Here is a 22,927-nt window from a genome sequence, read left to right as displayed (position 1 = left end):
ATATCAATGAATAATTAAGAAAATATCCCACACTTGAACACGTGATAAATTAATGAAGATGCCCAGTTTAACACGTAGGCTTTCATGACCAATATTATCCATAATAGAAGTGTTTTTGGTCTAGATCGCGTAAATATAAATGTGTCGTTAAACCCACCACCACTACCCGACACAGCCAATTAGTAAGGTTTGTCACGTCAACAAAACATCCTAATTAGTTACTCGTTCAGCACACTGGTGTGTTGGAGAGTAAACCCACAACATTTACAATTCTAGTATGACGTTTTGCCGGTAATTACAAGCAGCCTCATCAGGCGACAGCCAGAATTGTGGACAAGTCCTGTTTCGGTCTTAAATAGGGGAGTGGGGGGGTAAATACGCAGTGTTATTTGAACTCACCTTCAATGGCGATGATCGTAAAGGAAAGTGCTCGTGTGTAAATGGGACGGCAGACAGAGGCGGACCGAGAGGGAGAGCAGCGTGGCGCGTTGGGGGGCATTTTCAAGATCCGCGACGCTCACACGCCTCACCACTTCTTGTCGGGCAGTTGAAAGCTTAATGGCGGCGAACATTTAAATTGCAACCAACGGCGAATTTCAAATCGCACGACGCGAAGAATGTATCGCGAGGACGCAAAAACCGCGATCGCAACATCCGCCAGTGTCGAGGGTTTACCGTGTTGCTAAATTGTTGTTGTCCACGGCACGGCGCAAAGCGTTGGTCACACTTTGCGTCTCAGTAATGAAATGGCAGATTTGCCGGTGGTAATCGAATGTCACGGATGCGAGCCACCGCCAGCCTTCAAGTGTCACGAGACATTTGTGACCCCAACGCGAGCGATGCTTAATGCCCTTGCTGAAAGCGCCGACGTGATGTCACCGGAACTGAATCGTGAATGTCGGTACCTGCTGCTGCTTGGCCCCCACGCCCTCAGGGTAGAGGTGCCAGTGTGAGTGCAGGTAGCCTCCCGCTGTCCGCACATTCTTCAGCGTCACCACCGATCCGTACGCGATGTCTGTTTGTGGACAAACACCACGTCGCGCGTCAGCGGGCGATCGAGCATTCAGGTCACTTGACAAACATGAACAGAAGAATATGAACAGAGTGGCCACGTGGTTCAGAGGTCTCGGAACCTAGCTGGCACCGCTGAGCTCCTGGGTTAATATCTGAGGTTTCGGCTGCACGTGATGATCACCTATTGCTTCACACACAAACAAAGATGTCGTATGAAATACATTTTTTGCGTGTAACTTGTAAAACTGTCAACTCTGAGAATGAAAACAATTTGATTTACTGCCATGTCACAAACATATAAATGACTGAGCACATGAGGAAATGCATTTCCTAGTCTCCTTGCTCGTCTTCGTATGGCCGATGTTGATGCGGAGCAACAACTATGATTTGAATCTTGATTTGAAGCTTTCGTGACTGCAGGAATCCATACTCTTTGGTTCTTTCGGTAAAGTCACGTAGGTAGAACAATTAAATAAAAACAATATATCAACGACGTTTCGATCGCAACACAAGCGATCGTCCTCAGGCGGAAAAAATAATCCAGCAGTAGAACTGCTGAACCAGGAAGAACACAGCGAGAGAGCTGCTACAACAAGACGTTATAGATGTTGGCCAAGGGCAAGCAGGCGGGGTCTGAGCTGGAAAGGAGTCCCATCCCCACACGCAAGCACATCAGTTGTGTTAATGGTGGAGATTAGGGAGAGAGAGATTTGGGAGAGAGTTAGCATGTCAAAGTAAATGAGCTTCCGTCTCCGCATAAGAGTACCGTCCCCGCATATGCGCACAGCAGCAGTGTTAATGGGAGATTAGCACTATGTTGCCGGGAAAGATTAGGCAGAGAGATTAGGGAGATTAGCAAGTTAATGTCATGTCGATGTGCCAGATAATTGCGCCAGGAATATGAAAGGTCACTTAAAAACTCAGATAGAACTCCGTGATATCCCCTTCTGTGGACCATTCTACGTGAGAGATTTTAGCGGATACTTGATCTCAAGACAAGATGTCAATAGCACAATTTGATCAATGTTCGTAAAAAAATATATAAACATTAACACAGCGCTTACAATGACGTACAAACTCCAAATAATACGGATGTATCGCTCCACAGTTTAATTGATTAATGTTGTAATTTACATGAACGATCAGGAAAGTAAAAATAAATTATTTTCAATTCATAAACATTAACAAGACCATAGATTCTATAGATTACCACGGTGGTAACTTCAGCAAACACAACGGCAACAAAAGAAGCAACGTGCGAATCGAATTAATAAACTATAGCAACTCGTAGAAACATGCTCCTACTGTTGTGGAGTGACTCATGCAGCCAGCTATGGCTGCATGAGTTTACGTCGTTAATTGTGAAAATTCGGTCACAGTTCCTATGACCACTGTTTCTTTGCTTTTATGGCTTTATTTGGGTGATAATCGAAAAGTTTTTTGCTTTGGCCATATTTGTTTGTTGTAGTACAGAGTTAGACTGATGGCCTTAATCTAAGTTGTCTTGCGGTTGTTGTTGTTTGACTTGCATCCCACTGGGATTTTTGCACACAGTGTTGGTGTACGGTGATTTTTCTGCAACATTTTGCTGTCTTTTCTTGGATTTTCTATTTGCACATAGTCACTTTAAGATGTATTCTTGTTCATGTTTTTGTTTTTTGCGGTTGCACCCGATTCAAGAGCCGAATGGCTCACAGGGCTACACCTAATAAATGAACTTGAACTTGAACTAAATTGCTACATGCAATGTGAATGTATGAACAGTCGATTTAAAATCAACATCGATCAGTTCTGTTCTCTTGGGCATGAATCGCTATTGTAGCTTTTTACCAAACAACAAAATCCTGCTAGTAGGAGGGGAACCCAATGTGTTACGTGAAATGTAATTTTAAACATGTCAAATAAACACAGGGAGTGAGGTAATTAAAGGATGACTGAATGGAAAAACTTCAAAGCTCTACATTATTTACTCTACCTCCTCCCCACGTCTGAGCCCACCATTAAACACACTACCACTGCATAACAACAAACAACATGAGATTTACATTTTGTTTTTTAGTCTTTCAGCCCACAGGCCGCGCAGCCCACGGACAATTATTTCTAGCAGCATTTGTCTACAGAGACAAACTCTGGACTAGTTTTGACCTTCTGGGTCTCATCAGCAGTACAATGCTTGTTAAACAGAGCTACTGGACTGTCAGGAGTTATTTGGCAGAGCACTCCATCTTAACAATGACACTTTGTTCAATCCAAAGAGTAATATTGCACAAAAAGTAGACGTTGATTTATTTTATGATTCACGATGCTCCACAGGAGTGCGTAATAAGGGTTTTGAAACAGTCGGGTTCTCCAAGCATATAATAAACGTACAGTCTTCCTCTAGCGAATGTCGCTTCGATGACTTGACTCGTTGGATAACACAGAAAATAGTTGGAGACGGTAGGCCTCACCCTGTGTTCTCACATGTGCCACTGGACAGGAGGTAATGGGCGGGGGGGCTTTGCGAGTTCGTCAGTATCGTCAGCTAGTTGTGCCTTGCTCAAGATTCCGTTTCCCGCCTTTCGCAGGCGGGACGTGGGGGTGGCCGGAATTTTTTAAAAGGGGCCTCAAGTAATCGACCACGGGAAATAAGTGGTCGATTACAGCTGCAAAGATCTTTTTCACACATCTCTAGTAGCAGCGGGTCAGAATGTTACAACAATACAAAAACACGACAGAAGTGCAAAGTATAGGAAAGGTGAGCAAATAACAAAAAATATATATTCCACGTAAAACTATTTTTATTTTACCAGGTAAAGCCCACTGACCTGGCCACAAATTACAATGCTTAGTAGACTATTCCACTTCATCGACCAATCATTCCAGCTCTAAACGCATCCTCATCTCTAGACGCTGTGCAGTACACCGTGAGCATATTCATTATACGTATAGAGGTTAGTCAGTTTACAGGCAGATGAAAAATAGCAAGGACTTGATCCGGGACTTGAACGAACACGGGCAGCGTTTTTTACACGAGGGCCAATCAAACGGCTCATGAGTCACATTCTCGGGGTCAAAATGCCCTGGACACTGGTATAGTGCAGACACCGTGAGCACAGCGATACAATTCCCATCAGTCGTACTTACACTCGGGCATGGACGCGTTGTACAGGCTGTTGCCCATCAGTCTCGCCTGGAAGCCGGAACTGAAGAAGCCGTCTCCAATTCCACTAAAACGCCAAGAAAGTGGCACAGAAACTGACAGTTGACTCGGTTATCAAGCAGGTGGCACAAACGTTTTGGCAAGTCAACCGATAACTTTAAAAGCAAGAACACATGAGTCATTCCACGTTCCCGACCCACATTATACACAGATAATGAATACGTATTTATTGCTTAATAATCCAAATGTATAGGTGTCGATACAAACAATACAAAGTGAGACTGGGAAAATGAAACAAATAACCAGCATTTTAAAATGTGTTTGTCATCTCCAAATCTCGGCAATTCATCGAATGGTGATAGAGTGAATCGGTGTGCACCGACTTGTCGCTGCACCGAGATTGGCAACAAGGAGCGAGTGAGCGCCGTACCCTCCCACTCCACCCTGTGGCCAGGGCTGGATTAACGCAAGGGCTTTCGTGGTTGCAGCCCAGGGCCTATGCCTTTAAGGCCCACCACCCATGTATATACACATATATTGCTTTCTAACGATTTAAATGCAGCAATGTAGCATTGTGATAAAAAAAACTTTAGTATCATTTGGTGATTAAAACCATAGCATCACTGTGCGTATTACTAACAATAGTGCAGCTAACATTAAACTAGTTTCGTTCGTTTATAGTCTTAATTAGTTGAACAATTTTTTTTGTACATCACTATTTAAAACTGCAAATTATATAAGCAAAATTAATAACGGTGAAGTGTTTGCAATCAGGCATGGATGAGTGGTAGTGGTAAAACAGTCAAATGAATTAACAGAGCTACGACACCTCTCTTGCCAGTCGGTATCTTGAATATCTTAACACCTGTATTTACGCCAGAAAGGGTAATAAAGCCCTTCATTTTGATCACCGGTTGAACCGAACATTTCAAAAAGGGGGCACCCAAACACCATAACACCCCCGGGATCCTATCGAACCGGATCTGGCCCGGCGTGTGCAACGAGAGGAAACAAAGTCACCACGGCTGCTATTATCGCCTAAAATTACACCTCATTCACAGTTAATCACAACAGAGTCGCGAGAGTCACACAGCCAAGGTGCCCTCCTCACCGACTGAGTCACCACTGCAGAAGTTCTGCAACACGCCCGCCAACACTAGCAGTGTTTTGCCACAAATATATGAATAATAAAACGTACTCATTTACAGACTCTTCATTCAATCGAATATTGAACGAAAGCCAAGCCGTGTCAGACACCCGCGGTAAATTACTCTGGAAAACGTTTTTACAAAGCACTAAGTAGATTGGTAATAGCTGTTTATTTATAACTGTGATTTACGGTTGTGAAATTACGACTTTAAACGTACATTTTCGCTTTTTACGTAAATATTTGGCAGAAAAAGTAAAATATTTAGAAGTGTAAATAACGAGCAACTGTAATCACCACGTGACGAAATTTAGCATAGCGGACGATAGATTCAGGGTGGACCTATACCGTCCGCTGCGTCATGGTATCGCCATATCGCAGCGATCCTAGTCTACACAAGCCAAATAAACGGGCCATTGGATGTACTTCGACTGTTTGGGAACGCGTCCCAGAGAGTTTGACACCTACATTTCTCTCAATCCCCAGCCAGCTCTCACCGGTCCTAACGACAGGAACCAACGTCTCCACAAGACAGCAGGCGGTTGCTAAGTGCGGTGCCAACGGGGCCAATTCGACAGGTCCGATGGTGAAAATTGAGAGGCAGACGCATCGGGGGTGGTGTTATTTTTGTTGTTGTTGCTGTTGTAGGGAAATTGACTTTATTTTAAGATCCACAGAGGTAAAAAGGTCCACGGAAAAGAAGAAGCACATTCGAGGCGCGGTCAAAAAAAATAAACGTGACTTCAGCACGGGTTACTGTTTTTTTTTTATTACACTAACAATTTGTAACAAGATACTAGTCATACTAAACTAGTCATATTACACCTCGATTCATATTTCTCCTGCCCCTGATAATTTCTTCACTGCACTCGTGTGCTACATTGTTTTAATAGACAGTTAATTTGGAGCCATTTTCCAATCCACTGCTGGATGAAGGCCTCTCCCATGGTCTTCACGATGTTCGTGAGTGCGAGTTGGTGAAGGGGCAGCCAAGGAATGGCCTCGATGTCACAAGCCACCGATGTGAACCGCGTCGCGTGAATCACTGTGCCACCCACTCCACGCTGCCTTGCATTGTGCCCACTCACCTTCGCGAAAGTACAGCGACGTGAGCAGCGAACGTCACAGTGTACAGCACCACCGGAAGGGCAATTAGGCAGCTCGCCCGCGCCACAAAGTGCCACCCGAATTCACTCTGCAAATAAAACATGACACGGTCCCGTTAAAGCCACGGTCCCGTTGGATTAAAGCTCACAAATAGCCGAAGGTAAAGCCCTGACAATGCATGCTCGCCCCGCTGCTCATGGAAGGGGCCTCGACCAAGATGGAGTTCGAGAGAACCCAACACGAGAGGGTCTTTTGGCCTACTCTTCCAAGCTGGTCAGACATCTCGAAAGAGGTTGGAGTACCGATCGACTTAACTGCGATGAACCAATTTATGCTGCTGGGTGGAAACAGACAAGGGGGATTTCATAACTTTGCCCATCAATTCAAATTCCATGCCAGGAGATGGAACTTAATCGGTCCGGTGCCCTAACCATTTTACCCCGGCGGAATCCTAAATACAACAAACACATTATTTTCTGTGCAAGAGAAAAAAACCGGCAGGAGCCGCGCACCGCTGCCTCCGTGTGAGGCGCGCACACGGTGAGCGTCTCCCGGTTTATTTCTGGGTCGTCCTGAGCAGAAACGGGAGAGGTGTTGAATTGGGTAGGGTGGAGGGCGGGCGGGTGGGGGGGACATTTCCAAACTAAAGACACCGACGATGATGACAAAGCTGCGAGGGGGAAATACCACGGGCAGGCGGAGGTCTCCCAGCAGCGCCCACAGCTCAGCCGCCGTGCGAAGGCCCACAAGGGTCACCACGAAGAGGCCCACGAACTTGACGCTCACCGCGCCGGCCAGGAACACGCCCGTGAAAGCGAGCCAGAGCCACCATCCGGCAGAGAAAGGCCTGCCGCGGCATCGGCAACACGGGAGAGAAGGAGAGCGGCGGTTAAATTCGTTCGCAGGCGCGTCGTGACTGCTGCACTGGCCTGTGCATTATATATTTTTTTGCGGTTGTATCGCAATAGCCTGCAGACACGTCGTCGGGTTGTCACTGCACGTTGGGTGGCACGAAGTCCAATTACGTGAATGGAAGGCAACGAACAAGAAGGAACGGACAAGGCGGCCAATACAAACGAGACGGTGCAAACGTGAGGGAAGAAGAAAAAAAGATAATTGATTTTTTTTTATCGAATCGCGTATCCCGAATCGCGACCATTCACCATCAGGTTGTGCGAGAGGATGAATCGATGCGTTTTCTAAACATCAGTGGCGAAGAAGGTTCCCAAACTCTTTGGTTTTTTCGGTAAAGTCACGTAGGTAGAAAATAAAATAAATCACGAGTTCCACTGCTGGATTACATTATTTCCGCCTGAGGACGACCGCTTGTGTTGCGATCGAAACTTCGCGATTTATTTTATCTGAGATAAGCACATTTTATAATCTTAGTTTTTTTCGGTAAAGTCACGTGGGTAAAACATTTTTATAAATTAAATCACGACGTTTCGGGCGCAACACAAGCATCCTTTTTCAGGTGGGGATAACTTAGCGAAAGCACAACCGCTTACACACTTAAGCGGTGTGCTTTCGCTAAGTTACACACTTAAGCGGTTGTGTTTTCGCTAACTTGTCCCCACCTGAAGGAGGATGCTTGTGTTGCGCCCGAAACGTCGTGATTTAATTTATTTAAAAAATTTACCTACGTGACTTTACCGAAAAAAACAAAGAGTATGAATCCTTGCAGTCACGAAAACTTCAAATCTAGAATTAACGTTCCCAAACGCCAACGAGCAAACGGGCGTTGCTCGCCTGTGTCTCGCCCACCGGCCATCATCCCGTCTGGTGACGTTTCCTGCCCTCACCCCAGCTATGGCTGCAGGGTTTTGGTAGTACATGTTGTTTATGCCATTTATTGTGAAAATTCCGTCACAGTTCCTATGCTTGCTTTTCATTGCTTTCATGGCTTTATTTTGGTGATTTCGAAAAGTGTATTGGTTTAGCCATGTTTGTTTGTTGTAGTACAGAGTTAGACTGATGGCCTTAATCTAAGTTGTCTTGTGGTTGTTGTTGTTGTTTGACTTGCATCCCACTGGGATTTTTGCACACAGCGTTGGTGTACGGTGATTTTTCTGCAATATTTTGCTGTCTTTTCTTGGATTTTCTGTTTGCACTTAGTCACATATTCACTTTAAGATGTTTTTTGTTCATGTTTTTGCTTTTTTGTTTGTTGCGGTTGCACCCGATTCAAGAGCCGAATGGCTCACAGGGCTATACCTAATAAATGAACTTGAACTTGTAACCTGCTGACCTGCCCATACTGGACATCTGTGAAAAAGAGCTGCATAGGGCTCATTGGATTCCTCCGGTCTAAATAGAGTTTCTGATTCTGAATTACTTTTCTTCAAGGTCAATTATGACATCCCTAAGCTGTGTCTGTTCTCTACTCCACTTGGAAACCCTCAGAGCAAACGTTTATAGGTGAGGCGTGCTACTCAAGGGATATTCAAATAAATGCTGGGATCCTGGTGGAAAAGCAGGATGCCCCACTAGGGTAAGGGATGACGGTGAATTAATAAAAGTTTTAACTTATTAACCCAACTGTAGATCAAACTACAGCAATTATTACAATTATTACAATTATCACACATCGTAAAAGTATTTTCCCAGTGTTCCCAAAAAAACATCTCAATTGTAAGAAATACTTGAAGCTTGACTTCAAGTATGTCTTACAAGCTTCAAGTATGTCATTCATCGCTTATTTTCAATTTATTTTGTATTCGCAGCCTATAGCCTTGTTCAAAGTCACCAACTTTCCCTCCACAATCAGGACTGACCAGCCGGGCGCGTTAAGAAATGAACACAGAGTGAGCTCATACGCAGGGACTAGGTGGATTTTGTATCACCGCAGGACTGTGAGAGATGGCAAAGACTTCAAAAGGCCTTCATCGCACAGTGGACAACGGATCACAGCCGACAATGATGAAGACTTTTGTGACCTCCTTTAAGGGGCATTTTGTATTTTGGTGAACCGAGTGATATTCGATGGGCACGAGGCGCCACAATGTGGAAAACCCTCTCCTAATTGACACATGATCAAATGTGTCCTCTTATGCGAGTGGTCAAGAATGGCCAAGGAGGGAAATCAGGAGTGAAGGTGTTAAAAAACATCCGTGAGCCGAGCAACACTTCCTCTTTATTTCCACTAGAGGATACTTGCAAAATGTGTCAAAAAAGGAGAAATGAACTCATGAATGCAATCACAGAGTGGCAAAACTGCTAAAAGGCAGTTCACGTCATACACCTAATGAGCTAATTAATCAATGGCTTAATTGATTAATTGCTGCTGTCAGCCCAGTCTCCCGCTACTGTGGGACAAAGGTGGGCACAGAATCAAGGTGGGACTTAATATGCAACACACAGCCTAATGCAAATGATTTACTCAAAAAAGCCTCACCGAGTCTCGAGTCTATTTTTCAGTAGTGTCCTGCATTTGAGATGTTTGAGCAAACTTATTAATGAGTGTTTGGCTTCATGTGAGAGGAAAATGGAGTGTGCAAAGAATACCAAGGCACACGAGGGAGCCACTCAGCATGGCCATTTTGCTGGCAAATAGAATTGAAGAGCTGAAAAGTGCGCATTGAAGCGAGGAGAGGCGCATGCTCGGCATTACACTAAGAGACGTAGACAGAAGCACACTGATTGAGTAATACAGACAAGATGGAGACATCATATTGACTGTGAAGAGACATTTAAGTGGGCTTGGGCAAAACAACATGGCCAAGACCGAGGGTGGAGGCGACTGCCCAAAAAGATGAAACTCACCACCGTGAGCGAGTCCTCCGCAGGTGCAAGGCGCATTGCTACACCACAGCACAATGAGGGGCGGTGGCGGCCGGAGTCGGCCTTCATCCAGCGCTGGATAAGTCGCGGCCACTAACGACGAAGATTAAATGAACCCCTCACCTGTGACCACCCCAGCCGATGCGCGCCATGCCGTACGTGGCCCCCATGATGAAGAAGAGGAGCACGGGGTCCAGCAGGATGTACTGAGACAGTGTGAGGCAGCCCGTGTCTGATACAAAAAAACATAGAAACCCATTATAGCCTTTAACAGACTGCTAGGGCAAGTGCTGTGAACGTGCACCCATGGAGGCCGGCACGGCACACTAAGGGGTGGGTGGACAGTGCCACGCCCCGGCACCAGGTACTCATTTAAGGCTGAGTCGACCAAGGCGAGGCCCAGGACCCAGTGCAGATATTCATCACTGGAAACATCGGTGGCGAATATCTGAACTGGTCCTTGCCCTCCCGATGCGAAGACAAAGATCCCCCATGTAGCCTTAACAGACTGTAGGGGTAAGTGCTGTTAGCGAGCACCTATGAAGGTCGGCACGGCACATGATGGGGTGGGTGGCCAACACCACGCCCGGCCGCCTTTGTCTCCCTAGTGACGATGTTTACTACACACCGCACCAGGTACTCATTTGAGGCTGAGTCGACCTAGGGGAGGCCCAGGACCGGTTCAGATAATCGTCACTGGTTTTGGCCGTGAGCGGGAATCGAACCCGAGACGCCAGGTTCGTAGCGCAGCGGGCTGACCGCTACACTACTGCTCCCCACACGCATAAACACACGCACACATAATGAAACAAGTTGCTGCTATCTGCAAATGCAGCAAAACGTGCTGCCTTTACACACTTTTGCAACTACTCGTATATTTATTTTGAGTTCTAGGTATTTTAGAAAAATGCTTACAATTGTAAATAGGTTTTAGATGGAGCAGGCACTCCTTATTTAGCGAGTAACAGCACATGCCTGGTGTGCTCACAAGTGAAGTCAGTCACCATGTGTGTACTCGTTACCAGGTTGTTTTACTCATTATTTTTAAGTGCCTCATCTCCTGTTTACATACCCGAGCCAATGGTGAATATTCCATATTCCTATGGCGGGGGCGAGTCGATCCTTATGATAACTGTTGTTGACTTGCCCATAAAGTGGTACTGATTGTATCGACCCTGGGAGGGATTATGGGCTGAGTCAACTCGCAACCACTCGCTGCTCGCTCTACAGCTGAGCCACCAGGGCAAATTAAATTGGCTTACATGGATAATTTTACTTACATATTTCCTAAAGTGTGTATGTATGTTGAACGTCTTTCGCACCGTTCATAGCCAAGCATCCTATCCAAGTGTAATGCGGGCGTAAATGGGCGGGGCGGATATGACGATCCGAGAGGGAGGAGTCAGGGTGACGTGGGGGAGAAGTTATAGCGGGGAGACAGGAAGCTATCTGGGTCAGTCGGGGGAGTGAAGGGTGGTGAACACGTTGGGTGGTCGCCGTGCCTCAGCCTGGTGGCTGAGGGGCTCATGACGGCGCCAGCCAGCGGGGTGGAAGAGAGAGTGGAGGATTGAGGTTGGAGATGGCGAGATAGCCACAGAGGCCACGAAGGGCTGAGGTAGGAAGTGGCGAGATAGCCACAGAGGCCACGAAGGGCTGAGGTAGGAAATGGCGAGATAGCCATAGAGGCCACGAAGGGCTGACGTTGGGAGGTGGCGAGATCGCCACGCACGGAGGAACAGGGAGCAGCGATGGAGCTGCTGGGGGAGCAGCCAGAGGGCTGTACCAAGAGCCTGCAGCGGAGCTGCAGGAGCGTGGAAGGCTACGGGAGCGAAGGCAGATGTGGGGCTGCCAGGGAGAGAGTCTCAGGAGGAGTGCCGTGTGGGAAGGAGAACGCGAACCCCAAATAAAGGACACGGAGTCAGCAAGAAGTGTCTGAGTCCTTTTATTACACAAGCATGGACAGGCGGCAGTAGTCGTTGGCAAAACTGTGCTATGCGCCCAGCTACCTGGACTTGATTCCGGGGTATTAAATTCACCGGCGAGCAATATCTGCAACAGCCCTGGGCCCCCACCACCGGCGACAACCAGCAATGACCAGCGTGGTGGGGCCAAACAATGCCCCATGACCGAGACCTTCATACAGCCGTGGATTGATAAAGGGATTATACTTTTCATTACGATTCGCTTCGAAAAAAAGTGAATTGCTTACGATTTGAATTTCTGGGAGGTCTAACTGCACATTATTGCGGGTCATTTGATTACAAAGGTAAAAATGAGGCGTGTCCTGGAAAAAGTCATGGCGACTCACAAAATGTGATTGTCTACAAAATTGAGTCTTGTTGAGGCACCAGTGAAACTATGCGACCATACAACTAACGCGACCTTCAGCAGGAGCGTCTCTGGGAGACGGTGTGTGGCAAGCGGCGAATGACACTTGTAGGTCGGAGTGTGCGTGTTTATAAATGTCAAACGGAGGTTGAAGCAGGGGGTGATGACACTTTAACGAGAGCCTTTTAGGCCTCAATTGCCGTGCGCTGTTCTCATAACTGGACCGAACAAAGGATTCGCTTGAAATTGTAAAAAAAAGGGGGGAGGGGTAAACGTGGCAATTCCAGGATTCCCAGAGGACAATCTGCACAAACAACGACACTGTTGTCATGCAGGCCTTTTGTTGCGAATAAATAGAAAACCCAATGATACGCATCGTCAGTTTTCTATCGCGGCCCGTTTGATTCTTTCATAAAACCGGCGCGATTAAAGACACTCGTGAGCGATTGGCCACACAACCCCTCCAAAGACCCCAAGGGACTGCCCTTAAGTGAAACAGACGGTGGCTATTTTCACAGCCGTGAGCTGAAAAGCTCACAAAGCCACCGGCAGAAGGTCAAAAACACACCCCCGAGAAATTTAGAGACCCGTCTACGTACATTTTTTTTTAACGCAATTTCTGCGAAAAGCGGTAGCCCCTTCGTACGCCCCCGACGGTGGAATTGCAACGCGGCGCGGACCGATGACACTTGATAACGGGGTGCCATTGGCAGGGATTGGAAGCGACTCACCGAAAATGAGGAGCGCCGCGAGGACGACCGAGGCGGAGATGGAGCGCGTCACCTCCAGCATGGTCAGGTGCGCGAAAAATACCGCCAGTGACCCCAGCAGCGCGCAAAACTAGCCGGGCAAATGAGCACACGAAAATATGATGACTATCTTCTCCTACTTATTGAAGCTTTGCTGTTCTGTTTAGCAATTTAATGGACTGTAAATTCAGTGATTACATTTATGGATTTTACAGTCTGATGAATATTTAAGTTGCATATTTATACTGGTAGGAACCTCCTGGTTACACCAGCCCACAGGGGATTATTGTGTCCGTCCGTCGTGCAGGGAGGGGCTGGGTGCGGAGGGGAGGGTGGGAAGGGGCTGGGTGGGGAGGGTGGGGAAGGGCTAGGTGGGGAGGGTGGGGCTGGGTGGGGTGGGGCGGGGCTGGGTGGGGAGGGGCTGATCACCCCGTGGTGCCCTTATAAAACTCAACGCTTAACCTACTCACGCCGGCTTGTGCCCGCCCTCACAGCCGGCCATATTTGCGGAATACACCATGCTGCCGTTGACCCTGGCCATTGACCGAGCAACCCAACGTTCCTACCAGCTCCCTCCGCAGGAATGTGTTAAGGGTCCTGTGTAAATGAGTTATTTATTTAAACAGTGTGCCGTTAAATGGAATCCAGTGTTACCCTCGACTCCAGTTCACATGAGCCACCATATTCACCAAATCTTCTCGGTTAAACACACATTTAGGAAAACGCTGCATGTTGCTGACCCTGAATAGTGTTCAGGTTTGAGTTGTTTTGTTTCGATATTTTTATTTATTTTAGTAGCCGTTCCCGCTTGCCATGAATTTCGCCTTACTCAAGTGCAGCTTCGGGGGGTTTTTGCCGGAAGTGTTTTTTGTGCAGCCATCGGTGACCCAGCTGAGACCATCAACTGTCCGCACTTGAGAACCCGGTGTAACCACAGCTGGCTGCTTCAGATTCAAACCCAGGAACTCGACGGTTCCCGGTTCAGTTCTCTTGACTTCTGAATCAACCGCATACCTCACATGCATTCACATTTTACTGAAAACAAAGCCAGCCAAAGAAAAACTATTTGCATGTGTTGGGCGCTTAAATGCCCCAATGTCTCAAAGCGGCTTACATCGCATCTCAATCATTTCGATATGCAACAGTAGGTTTTTCTTAGCCTAGGGGACCCTTCCTGATGGCAGCTGTCCCTGTGCATCAGAGAGTGACGCAGCACCGACACATGCAAGTCACATTGCTATCGGCCATTCCAATTCGGTAATTTGCAAAGGAACATTTTTACATTTGGTAAATTCGCCCCTTTGGTGACAAGGTCCAGACACCCCGTAAAAGGACAGACATGTCAGCGTAGGACACCGTTGGATGCGGTAATTCTCCGGCCATGAGCCGAGGAACAGAGACACGAGAAGTGGGGTGGGGGTATGGGACACGGCGACTGCGACTACAGCGACTCACGGCTCGCATGCCCAGGTACTCCGCCGCTCCGTACTTGTCACCGGGCTTGGAGAAGGGGAAGGTGCCGTCGTAGCCACTGAGGTGCCCAGCCAGGCCGATCAGCATCTGGTAGGGCAGCGCTCAGTCACAAATTCATACAGCTCGACAAGCTGCAACACCAGATGGTGGGACACCGTTTGAGCAGATCTTGAAGGTTGCGTGTCTACTGTGCAGCAACGGCAGAGGGTATAACACGTCAACAAAGTGTGGTGGCATCAACGGCTTCTGCCTTGATTGCATCCGGATATTTAGCTTGTGGATTTATACGGCGTCTAATTGCAAACGGGTCAACGCATCGCTATTGCAGAACAGTGGGAATATTTACGTACTTAATGAACGAAATAATCAATCAGTCATATACGTGTACAAGTACAACCTAATTTAAATTTCGATTTAAAGCTTTCGTGACTGCCGGGATTCATCTTCTTGGTTCTTTCGGTTAAGTCACGTAGAAGGGAAGTAATTCATTCAGACGCTGTCTCCCCGACAGACCTGGTCTTCACCTGAGGACGGCTGCTTGCGTTGTGGCTGAAACGTCGTGAGAATTATTTTATTATGTTTTATTTTTATTATTTTATTACTTCCCTTCTACGTGACTTGAAGAACAACCTAATTTGTCAATTCACTTCTGGGTGAGGGGGCTAACCCATGTCGAATGGGTCGCTTGAGCTCTGTGACCATACTTCACCACGCTGATCAGCGAGTGTTGGTGGAGGTGGGGACCATAAACGTTGGGACATAATATAGTACAGGGACGCCTCTACTTACAGACGAGTTAGGTTCCAGAGGTCTGTTCGTAAGTCGATTTGTTCTTAAGTCCAACTTTACTCCTGTCGATTCCAAACATGTTGTACAGCATGTACACTAACCACGGCGAATGGCTTTAAAAGTTGTATAATCTCCTGTAGATGTAGATGCCACTGGTTCTTTGTACTACCACCCTCAACACCTTTCACTACTCTTATGCTTCCGAGACATGATGGGGGTTGATAGTGTTTGTGAAAAGCACAGAGAACGTTGTAGTGCACCGCACAGCGACAAACATAACAACCGACAATGGTGGCGGCCCAGGCAGAAGTGCTGGGAATGCTGGGTAATGACACCGAACAACCACCGCCAGCTATTGCGCGGTGGTTGAACTTATGACTCTCGGTCCGAAAAGGCAACTGGACATACGGACAGGTTTGTTCCAATCTCTGAAACTTCGTAAGTCGAATGTCCGTAAGTAGAGGAGTCCCTGTACCACAAAGTGCATTTTGCTGCACTGCCCTCTGCTGACAACTATAGCCCCAACAGCAGCCTACAACATCAAATGCACGGTTGGTCACTCATCCAAGCACCATACAGGTTCACTACAGCTTAGCTTCTGAGCTCTGATGAAATCAGGCCCGTTCAGGATGATATGGTCATAGGCAGAGGCAAAGAGGAAGGTCTTGAGCCTGGCCTTGAACAAGGGTAAGCGCAGAGGATAGCACCCTGCACTCTATATACCTGATCACCGGAGTTTGATTCTCGGCCTCAGCTAACAACAAGCAGCGAGTGATCTCTGAACCGGTCCTAGGTCTTCCACCACCTTCACACCTTCACCGATTTTCACCCAGCAGCGTGATGAATTACAGCCAAACATCTGTCATCACCGATTTGGCATTTGGGAGGACCTTCATCCAGCAATTCGATTTACAAAGAGCTGTACCATTACTGCAGTATTACCACTCTGTTAATGCGTAACAAGCCACCTTGCCCAGTGGAGGGTGGACATCGAAGAAGAACGTGTTGTTGATGTAGTAACTTCCCATCTTGCCAAAGTGAGTCTCGTCCCAACTGGTGGAGGAAAGACACGAGAGGGTTTCAGTAGACGGTCAGATGCACACATCCCCCTGCTGTACATTTTACAATGATCACATGCACACGTCCCCCTGGACGCCATGGTGGCGAAATGGTAACTACCTGACCTGGTATACAGGAAGTCGTGGGTTCAATCCCAACTCTGACACCGGCATATTTAAAACCGAAACAGGAGGATTTCCCCATAACTATGGCTGTTGCCTGATGATGCTGGTTGTAATTACCGACAAAACGTCATACTCAAATTGTACATAGTGTGAGTTTACTCTCCAACACACCGGTGTGCTGAACTAGTAATGAATTAGCACGTTTTGTTTACGTGACAACCCTTACTAACTGGCTGTACTAACTGGCTGCTATAAAAGTCAAAGTGATAAGCCATTTCGTTGAGCTATCATTTGTAGCCAGGTCGCTTCTGAAAAATAACTATATAGCTCAAGGGGCCTTACCTGGTAAAATAATAAACATTATATTTTCTACATTTATAATTAAAAATGCATACAACAAAAGTGAAGCCGTGCATAATTTACTTCGCAATAACGTTTTATTGCTTCCTTGTAGAAAGCTCACGCAAATTTGATGAGCCTGTAAAAACATTACTATTGCCAAATTGGTCTAGACATTTGAATGACAGAAGCCTTTATCCTTCCAATGCCACACCACAATCATGCCAGCCCACACACGAGCCTGAGGATATCAAAGGGCATTGCACAATTCGGCTGGATTGTGGTGCCCCATCCACCACACAGCCCAGGTGTGGCACATTGTCAGCCCCTTAAATGAGCAGCTACACAGGTAACATCTTGAACACTATACCACTGTAAAGGTTGTCATTCGCATATGGTCGTGAATTATTTCATCATGGATTACTGACCCCGATTGCTTATTTGTTGCAAGTGCTTGGAAAAGGACAATTAGCCAAAATGTTCGTGACATCCCCATGAATTGGCATCTGACAATTAATGAGGCTTTACCTTTTCTGGCGTACCTAGAACATATATTATTGAAAGTCCTGCATAGTTCAAATTAGTGTTGTATATGCACACTTAAGACTCTCCAATTTGCGTGTGGATAAATAAACACCTGTTGTGAGCAGGGATGGATGCAATATTTACACACTTTGTATGTTGAACTTATTTTGCACCGTACATAACCAACCGTGCTAATTGGAGGTGTGGGAGAAAGATGACAAACGAATCACCAACAGCAGTTCTAAAGAAATTCGTTTTCAATCTAGATTTTAAAGTGTATAGCTCCAGTGGTTTCCAAATATCAGAGGAAAGAGCATGCCAGATGGCTGAAGAAGCCCATCTGAAAGCGCACGATGCAGGAACCGTCTTTATTTGATGGCTCGCCAAAAGCCGCTGCGAGGATGCGAGGAGTTTGCGTGATGGTCTATGCTCCTTGATGAGATAAGCAAGGTTCTTTAGTTAATTAGTGACAAGCATACATGGCAAGCATGTACTGTAGTGCCACCCCCCTAGCCACCTATAGCAGATCAATCGTTTCATCTCACTTATACCGTGTTTGTCCACCCTGCTGTAGCTGAACATACTTTTCTTTTTGCTTCCTCCATCGCAATCCCCCTCTTGGAATTCCTTCCCATCAACCTCTTCTTCGCGTGTTATAACATCTCAACTTAAATCTATTCCACCTTTGATTGTGTCGTTTGTTGCTCACCACTTGGTGTTTTGAGGGTTTTGGGACCTGTGCTCAGCATCCGTGATTTAAAAAAAACACACTGCCCAGCACGGACAGCCAGGGTGTTCGAGTCCACTTGAAAGTTCCAGTGGTACACCACATTGCTGTGTTCAGTTGGACATCAATAAGTCGAGTGTGACTACTTCTGGTCCATACTGGTGCACGGTACTCGTCTACAGAGTACACAAGGGCCATTGGTGATGTCCGTGGCACCATGTGCTGATGCTCCCCAACTTGTGCCTGCCAGTTGCTTGACCAGGTTGACCCTTGTTTTGGTCTTGGTGGCTACATTGTTCAGGAGATCGTGGAAGGTTGGCGTAAGGTCCAGCTTCACTCCGAGATAGGTTGGAGTGGGGTCGTGTCGCAGAGTGTTGCCACAGAAGGTCACTTTCAGAGTGTGTTTGGTGCTCCTAGAATTATCAAGATAAAGTGCAATGCCTGTTGTTTTGTGCGGATTTAGCTTGAGCCTCCATTTCAAGAAATATTCCCCCATGGTCATTAGGTCTTGGTTCAGAGTGGATTCAATGTTGTTGAAAATGGCTGTTTGCTGTTACCAGGGCAAGGTCACCCGCATATGCAAATTTGCTTGACCCGTTTGGTGGCATGCCACTCGTGTAGACCTTGAAGAGCATTGGCGCGAGTACTGAACCTGTGGCAATCCATTGTTGAGGAACCGGAGTGAGCTGGATCTCTTAGCATCGACCATATCAGGCATATTCTTGAGGCAGGGGAAATGGTCCTTGCGAGCTTCAATGACTGTCTTCGTTCGATGGCCAGCCAAAAGTCGCTTCTGTGAAGATGACCGTAGTTCACGTGATGATTGATGCTCGTTGATGAGATCAGCAAGGTATTGTGGTTCATTTGTGGTAAGCCCTTTGTGTGTAACGAGTGCGACCCTCAATGTATTCGTTCAGCAACCAGAATCCAATGCCGCTCAGGGAGCACCGGGTGGACACGCTTGCAGTACCCGTCACGGCACGTGCCAAAGAATTTGTACACACTGCAGCTTGCAAGTGTTTTTCGCCAGTGGTTAATTTTACAGTTCTCAGCCTCTGGAACGTCAACTCAGACTTATAGATGCGTGTCTGCTGTGGTGTATGCATGGTGCTTTGATTCCATCATTTTGGAGGATTGGATTGGTGGATCACGTAGAGTTTTATCAGAATCCCAACTCACTCGACTGTGGATTATTTAATCTATCTGTGTCGTTCTTTGGTTGCTATGTTCTGGTATGCGTGAGTTTTCACCGGAAACTCCAGTTTCCTCCCGCATACAAACGCACTTAAAATGAGTCTTAGGACTCGGTATAGTTAAGACCTGTCCTGGGAACACTACCTCTTTTGCATCAGTTAAGTGTCAGACATGGTGACATACTTTCACAATCACTACATGGTGTATGAATGCTGAACCGTACGTAGCCAACCGTGCTAATCGGAGGTGCAGGGGAAGGGCAACAAACGAAACACAAAAAAGCTGTTCTAATGAAATACATTTTCAATCTAGATTTAAAAGTGCATAGCTCCAGTGGCCATCTTTGTTCGATGGCCGAGCCAAAAGCCGCTGCTGTGAGGTTGACCAGAGTGTGCGTGATGGTTTATGCCCCTTGGCGAGATCAGCAAGGTATTGTGGTTCATTTGTGGCAAGCACTTCGTGTGTAATAAGTGCATACCGTATTAAGGCATATGGTTTACCCGTATTCTTGAACAGGGAAATTGAGTCTTTCAGGTCCATACGGCGGACAGCCGTTTCAATACGGGACTTTGTCGGATGAACGTTGAGAATTATAAGGGCACGGGAAGACCAATAAGGTCTGAATTGGTCTGTAATAAGGTAGGGCACTGATAAGGGGTGGACAGGTTTGCGAGGGCAACTTTATAATGTATTCGTTCGGCAACCGGAATTCGATGCGGCTCAGCCACCACCGTACCGACAGGATATTGCGGTACCTGTCACTGGCACGTGCCAAAGAATGTTGTTGTACACACCACCGCTTGCCAATTTTGTGTTTGTTTTTTTACCAGACGTCCTGTAGAGTAATTAGTTGCAATAATCGAATAACACGAAAACGGGGTAGGGGGGGAGATCAGAGCGGATACACTCCGCTCACTCGCGGTTATCTTGGCTTGGCCACCCGAGTGTGGAAATTGCAAGTCGCTGCTCTGCATCGACATCAGCAGCCGTACGACGACGAGAACAACAAGAAGCAGCAGCAGAAGATCCGAATAACCGGTGCGGCGCGTGATCAACATCAGGGTTGGGAAGCCTATAAGCGGACAGATTGGCTTGAACTATACCCGAACCTTGATTTGAAGCTTTCGTGACTGCAGGGATTCATACTCTTTGGTTCTTTCGGTAAAGTCACGTAGGTAGAAATTAAAATAAATCACGACGTTTTCGAGCGCAACACAAGCGTCCATCATCAGGTGGGACGCTTGTGTAGCGCCCGAAACGTCGTGATTTATTTTATTTTATACCTACGTGACTTTGCCGAAAGAACCAAAAAGTATAATCTATCGGCTTTAACAGGCGTCCGCTTAACAGCACTTGTCCCAGCAGTCCGCGTGTAGCTTGTAGACAAGGCTGGCTGGCAGCATCGCGGTTTTTTTTCCATCGGGTTTTTCATGGTTTTAATAAAAAAAAAGATCATCTCAGATGGCCCACAATCCGGTAGTATTGCCTGTTAATCCCTATAATTATAGCCGCCCACCAGAGAGAAGACAAACAACACGTCCCGCTACAAGATGATGGTCAAAGGTCACGAGACTCCTGATGGAGTCTTGGGCTGTCCGATGGCAGCGAGTGGCCCGAGCTGTAAAAGTTCACAATGGAGCTGTCCAGCATCGCCACGTACATCGCCACCACGGCCTTCGTTCACTCCGAGCTGAGTAGGAGGAGGAGGAGCAGCCACCCGAGCGTGGAGTCGGTGGAGAAAGTCGTCGTCTTCATCAAGAGCAACATTCACGTCTTCTTCGACGGCGCGGTCGAGATGATCGAACTGAGAGAGGACAGCGAATCCGATGACTCTGCTGCCGCCGCCGCCGATTGACGGCAACTTGACTTGCCGGATTAAAACCATGGTTTTTTTTCCCGACAAAATCGGGTGTTTTTTGAAATAAAAACCAATAACCTGATAAAATTTGCTATTTTAAAAAATCGGTTTATTTTCCTCCACCCTTGCTGGCAGCAGGGACCGTATCCGCTCGCGTGCAAAGGTTGCAAAATAAACGCCCACGGGGGGTGGAGAAGTCGTCGTTGTTGTCTGCGCGTTCGCCTGCGCACGTGCGGCAGAGCGCGTGCTCACAGCGCGCGTGCACACACACACACACTGAGCACGTGCGAATTTACAGTGCGTGCTCGCTTACAGTGCGTGTGCACAAACACACGTGTGAATTTACAGTGCGCGTGCTTACAGTGCGTGTGCACAGACACACGTGTTAATTTACAGTGCGCGCTCGCTTACAGTCTGCGTGCACACACGTGTGAATTTACAGTGCGCGTGCGCACAGACACACGTGTGAATTTACAGTGCGTGCTCGCTTACAGTCTGCACACACACGTGTGAATTTACAGTGCGCTCTGGTTTACAGTGCGCAGGCGACTTCAGTTACCCTTGACAGTGCGTGATACTGCACAGTGCACACACACACACACTGCTGTACGTGTGATGATGATGTGTATGATGATGATGTGTCACACACACACTGCTGTACGTGTGTGATGATGATGTGTGATGATGTGTCCGCACACCCACCACACATGGTCTGGCTCGTCCAGGCGATAGAACCTTGTGGCCGCGGCAAGTAACAGCACGCAGGCCGACACCACGCGCGCCTCTCTCGGCGACACCCGCTGCCCCCCCTCGGCACCAGAGCAAGGCCCGGCCTCTCCCGGTCCCTCTCCTCCTGTCCCTCGCCCTCCACCTCGTCCTCCACCTCTTCCTTCTCGTCGTCCGAGGCGCACTCGCTCGGGTTCGCCACCACCACCGCCGTTGAGATGCGGGGAAGCCGCCGCCTCCGCAGCAGTCGGAGTCGCCGGATCGCTCAACGCTTTACGCCGACGGACCAAAGCGTCTCCTTGCTTGCTCATCGTGGAAGCGAAAGAGCATTCAAGAATGGGCCCCCTCGCGTCTTTTCGCATGGGGCAGGACTGTGGTGCTGCTGGTGGTGGTAGCAGCAGTGGTGGTGTTGGAGATCTGGGAGAACCACATTCCGAATGGACGTTCGTGTACTGAACAGATGGGGGGGGGGGGGTCTTTGAACTCTCACAGCTGTCGTGGAGGTGACGTCAGCGCGGCTCTTCGACTTTACAAAAAAGTTTCAAAAGTCAAGGGGTTGGGTGGTGTCCCTGCCAGAAATCAATCATTATTAACGTCGCTTCGACCACAATATTACAATTAAACGCACCAGTTTCAACAACACGCGCCACGACAAGGATGATCTGCTCTCCCGTGTTATTTATTTTGTTAAACAACTGCAGTGAATGCTCCTTAGCTACACGATCTCTCAGGAAGCCCTCTCGTCGTGGCGAAGTAAACTTTATTGGCATTTCGTGCCCTGAACGTATTGCACCGTCCGCGAGAATATAATTCAGACTTGTATAATAGATCCGTCGTGAATTAGG

General features: G+C 47.4%; 1 protein-coding gene across 2 annotated transcripts in view; it reads right to left on the bottom strand.

Annotated features, from left to right (window-relative positions):
- Positions 1–22,536, bottom strand: part of POMT2 (protein O-mannosyltransferase 2) — a 45,008-nt gene extending 22,472 nt beyond the window's left edge. The window contains exons 1-9 of one of the 2 annotated variants that reach the window (XM_061551491.1): positions 22,059–22,536; positions 16,498–16,582; positions 14,723–14,827; positions 13,250–13,358; positions 10,314–10,422; positions 7,098–7,257; positions 6,392–6,498; positions 4,141–4,223; positions 906–1,015 (exon numbers count right to left, since the gene is read on the bottom strand). In XM_061551491.1, the coding sequence (XP_061407475.1) occupies positions 906–1,015; positions 4,141–4,223; positions 6,392–6,498; positions 7,098–7,257; positions 10,314–10,422; positions 13,250–13,358; positions 14,723–14,827; positions 16,498–16,582; positions 22,059–22,444 (1,254 nt within the window). In that variant the 5' untranslated portion in view covers positions 22,445–22,536. Of the gene's footprint in view, positions 1–905; positions 1,016–4,140; positions 4,224–6,391; positions 6,499–7,097; positions 7,258–10,313; positions 10,423–13,249; positions 13,359–14,722; positions 14,828–16,497; positions 16,583–21,158; positions 21,339–22,058 lie in introns of those variants that run through there. The other variant, XM_061551492.1, reaches the window with a different exon arrangement.
- Between the last annotated feature and the right edge of the window lie 391 nt (positions 22,537–22,927).

This window comes from Lethenteron reissneri, chromosome 14 (assembly GCF_015708825.2).
Source record: "Lethenteron reissneri isolate LAM-NWPU_2019-01 chromosome 14, ASM1570882v1, whole genome shotgun sequence".
In the NCBI taxonomy this organism is placed as follows: Eukaryota; Metazoa; Chordata; class Hyperoartia; order Petromyzontiformes; family Petromyzontidae; genus Lethenteron; species Lethenteron reissneri.
Note: the sequence above shows the minus strand (reverse complement) of the source record. Positions and strands in the feature narration are given on the sequence as shown.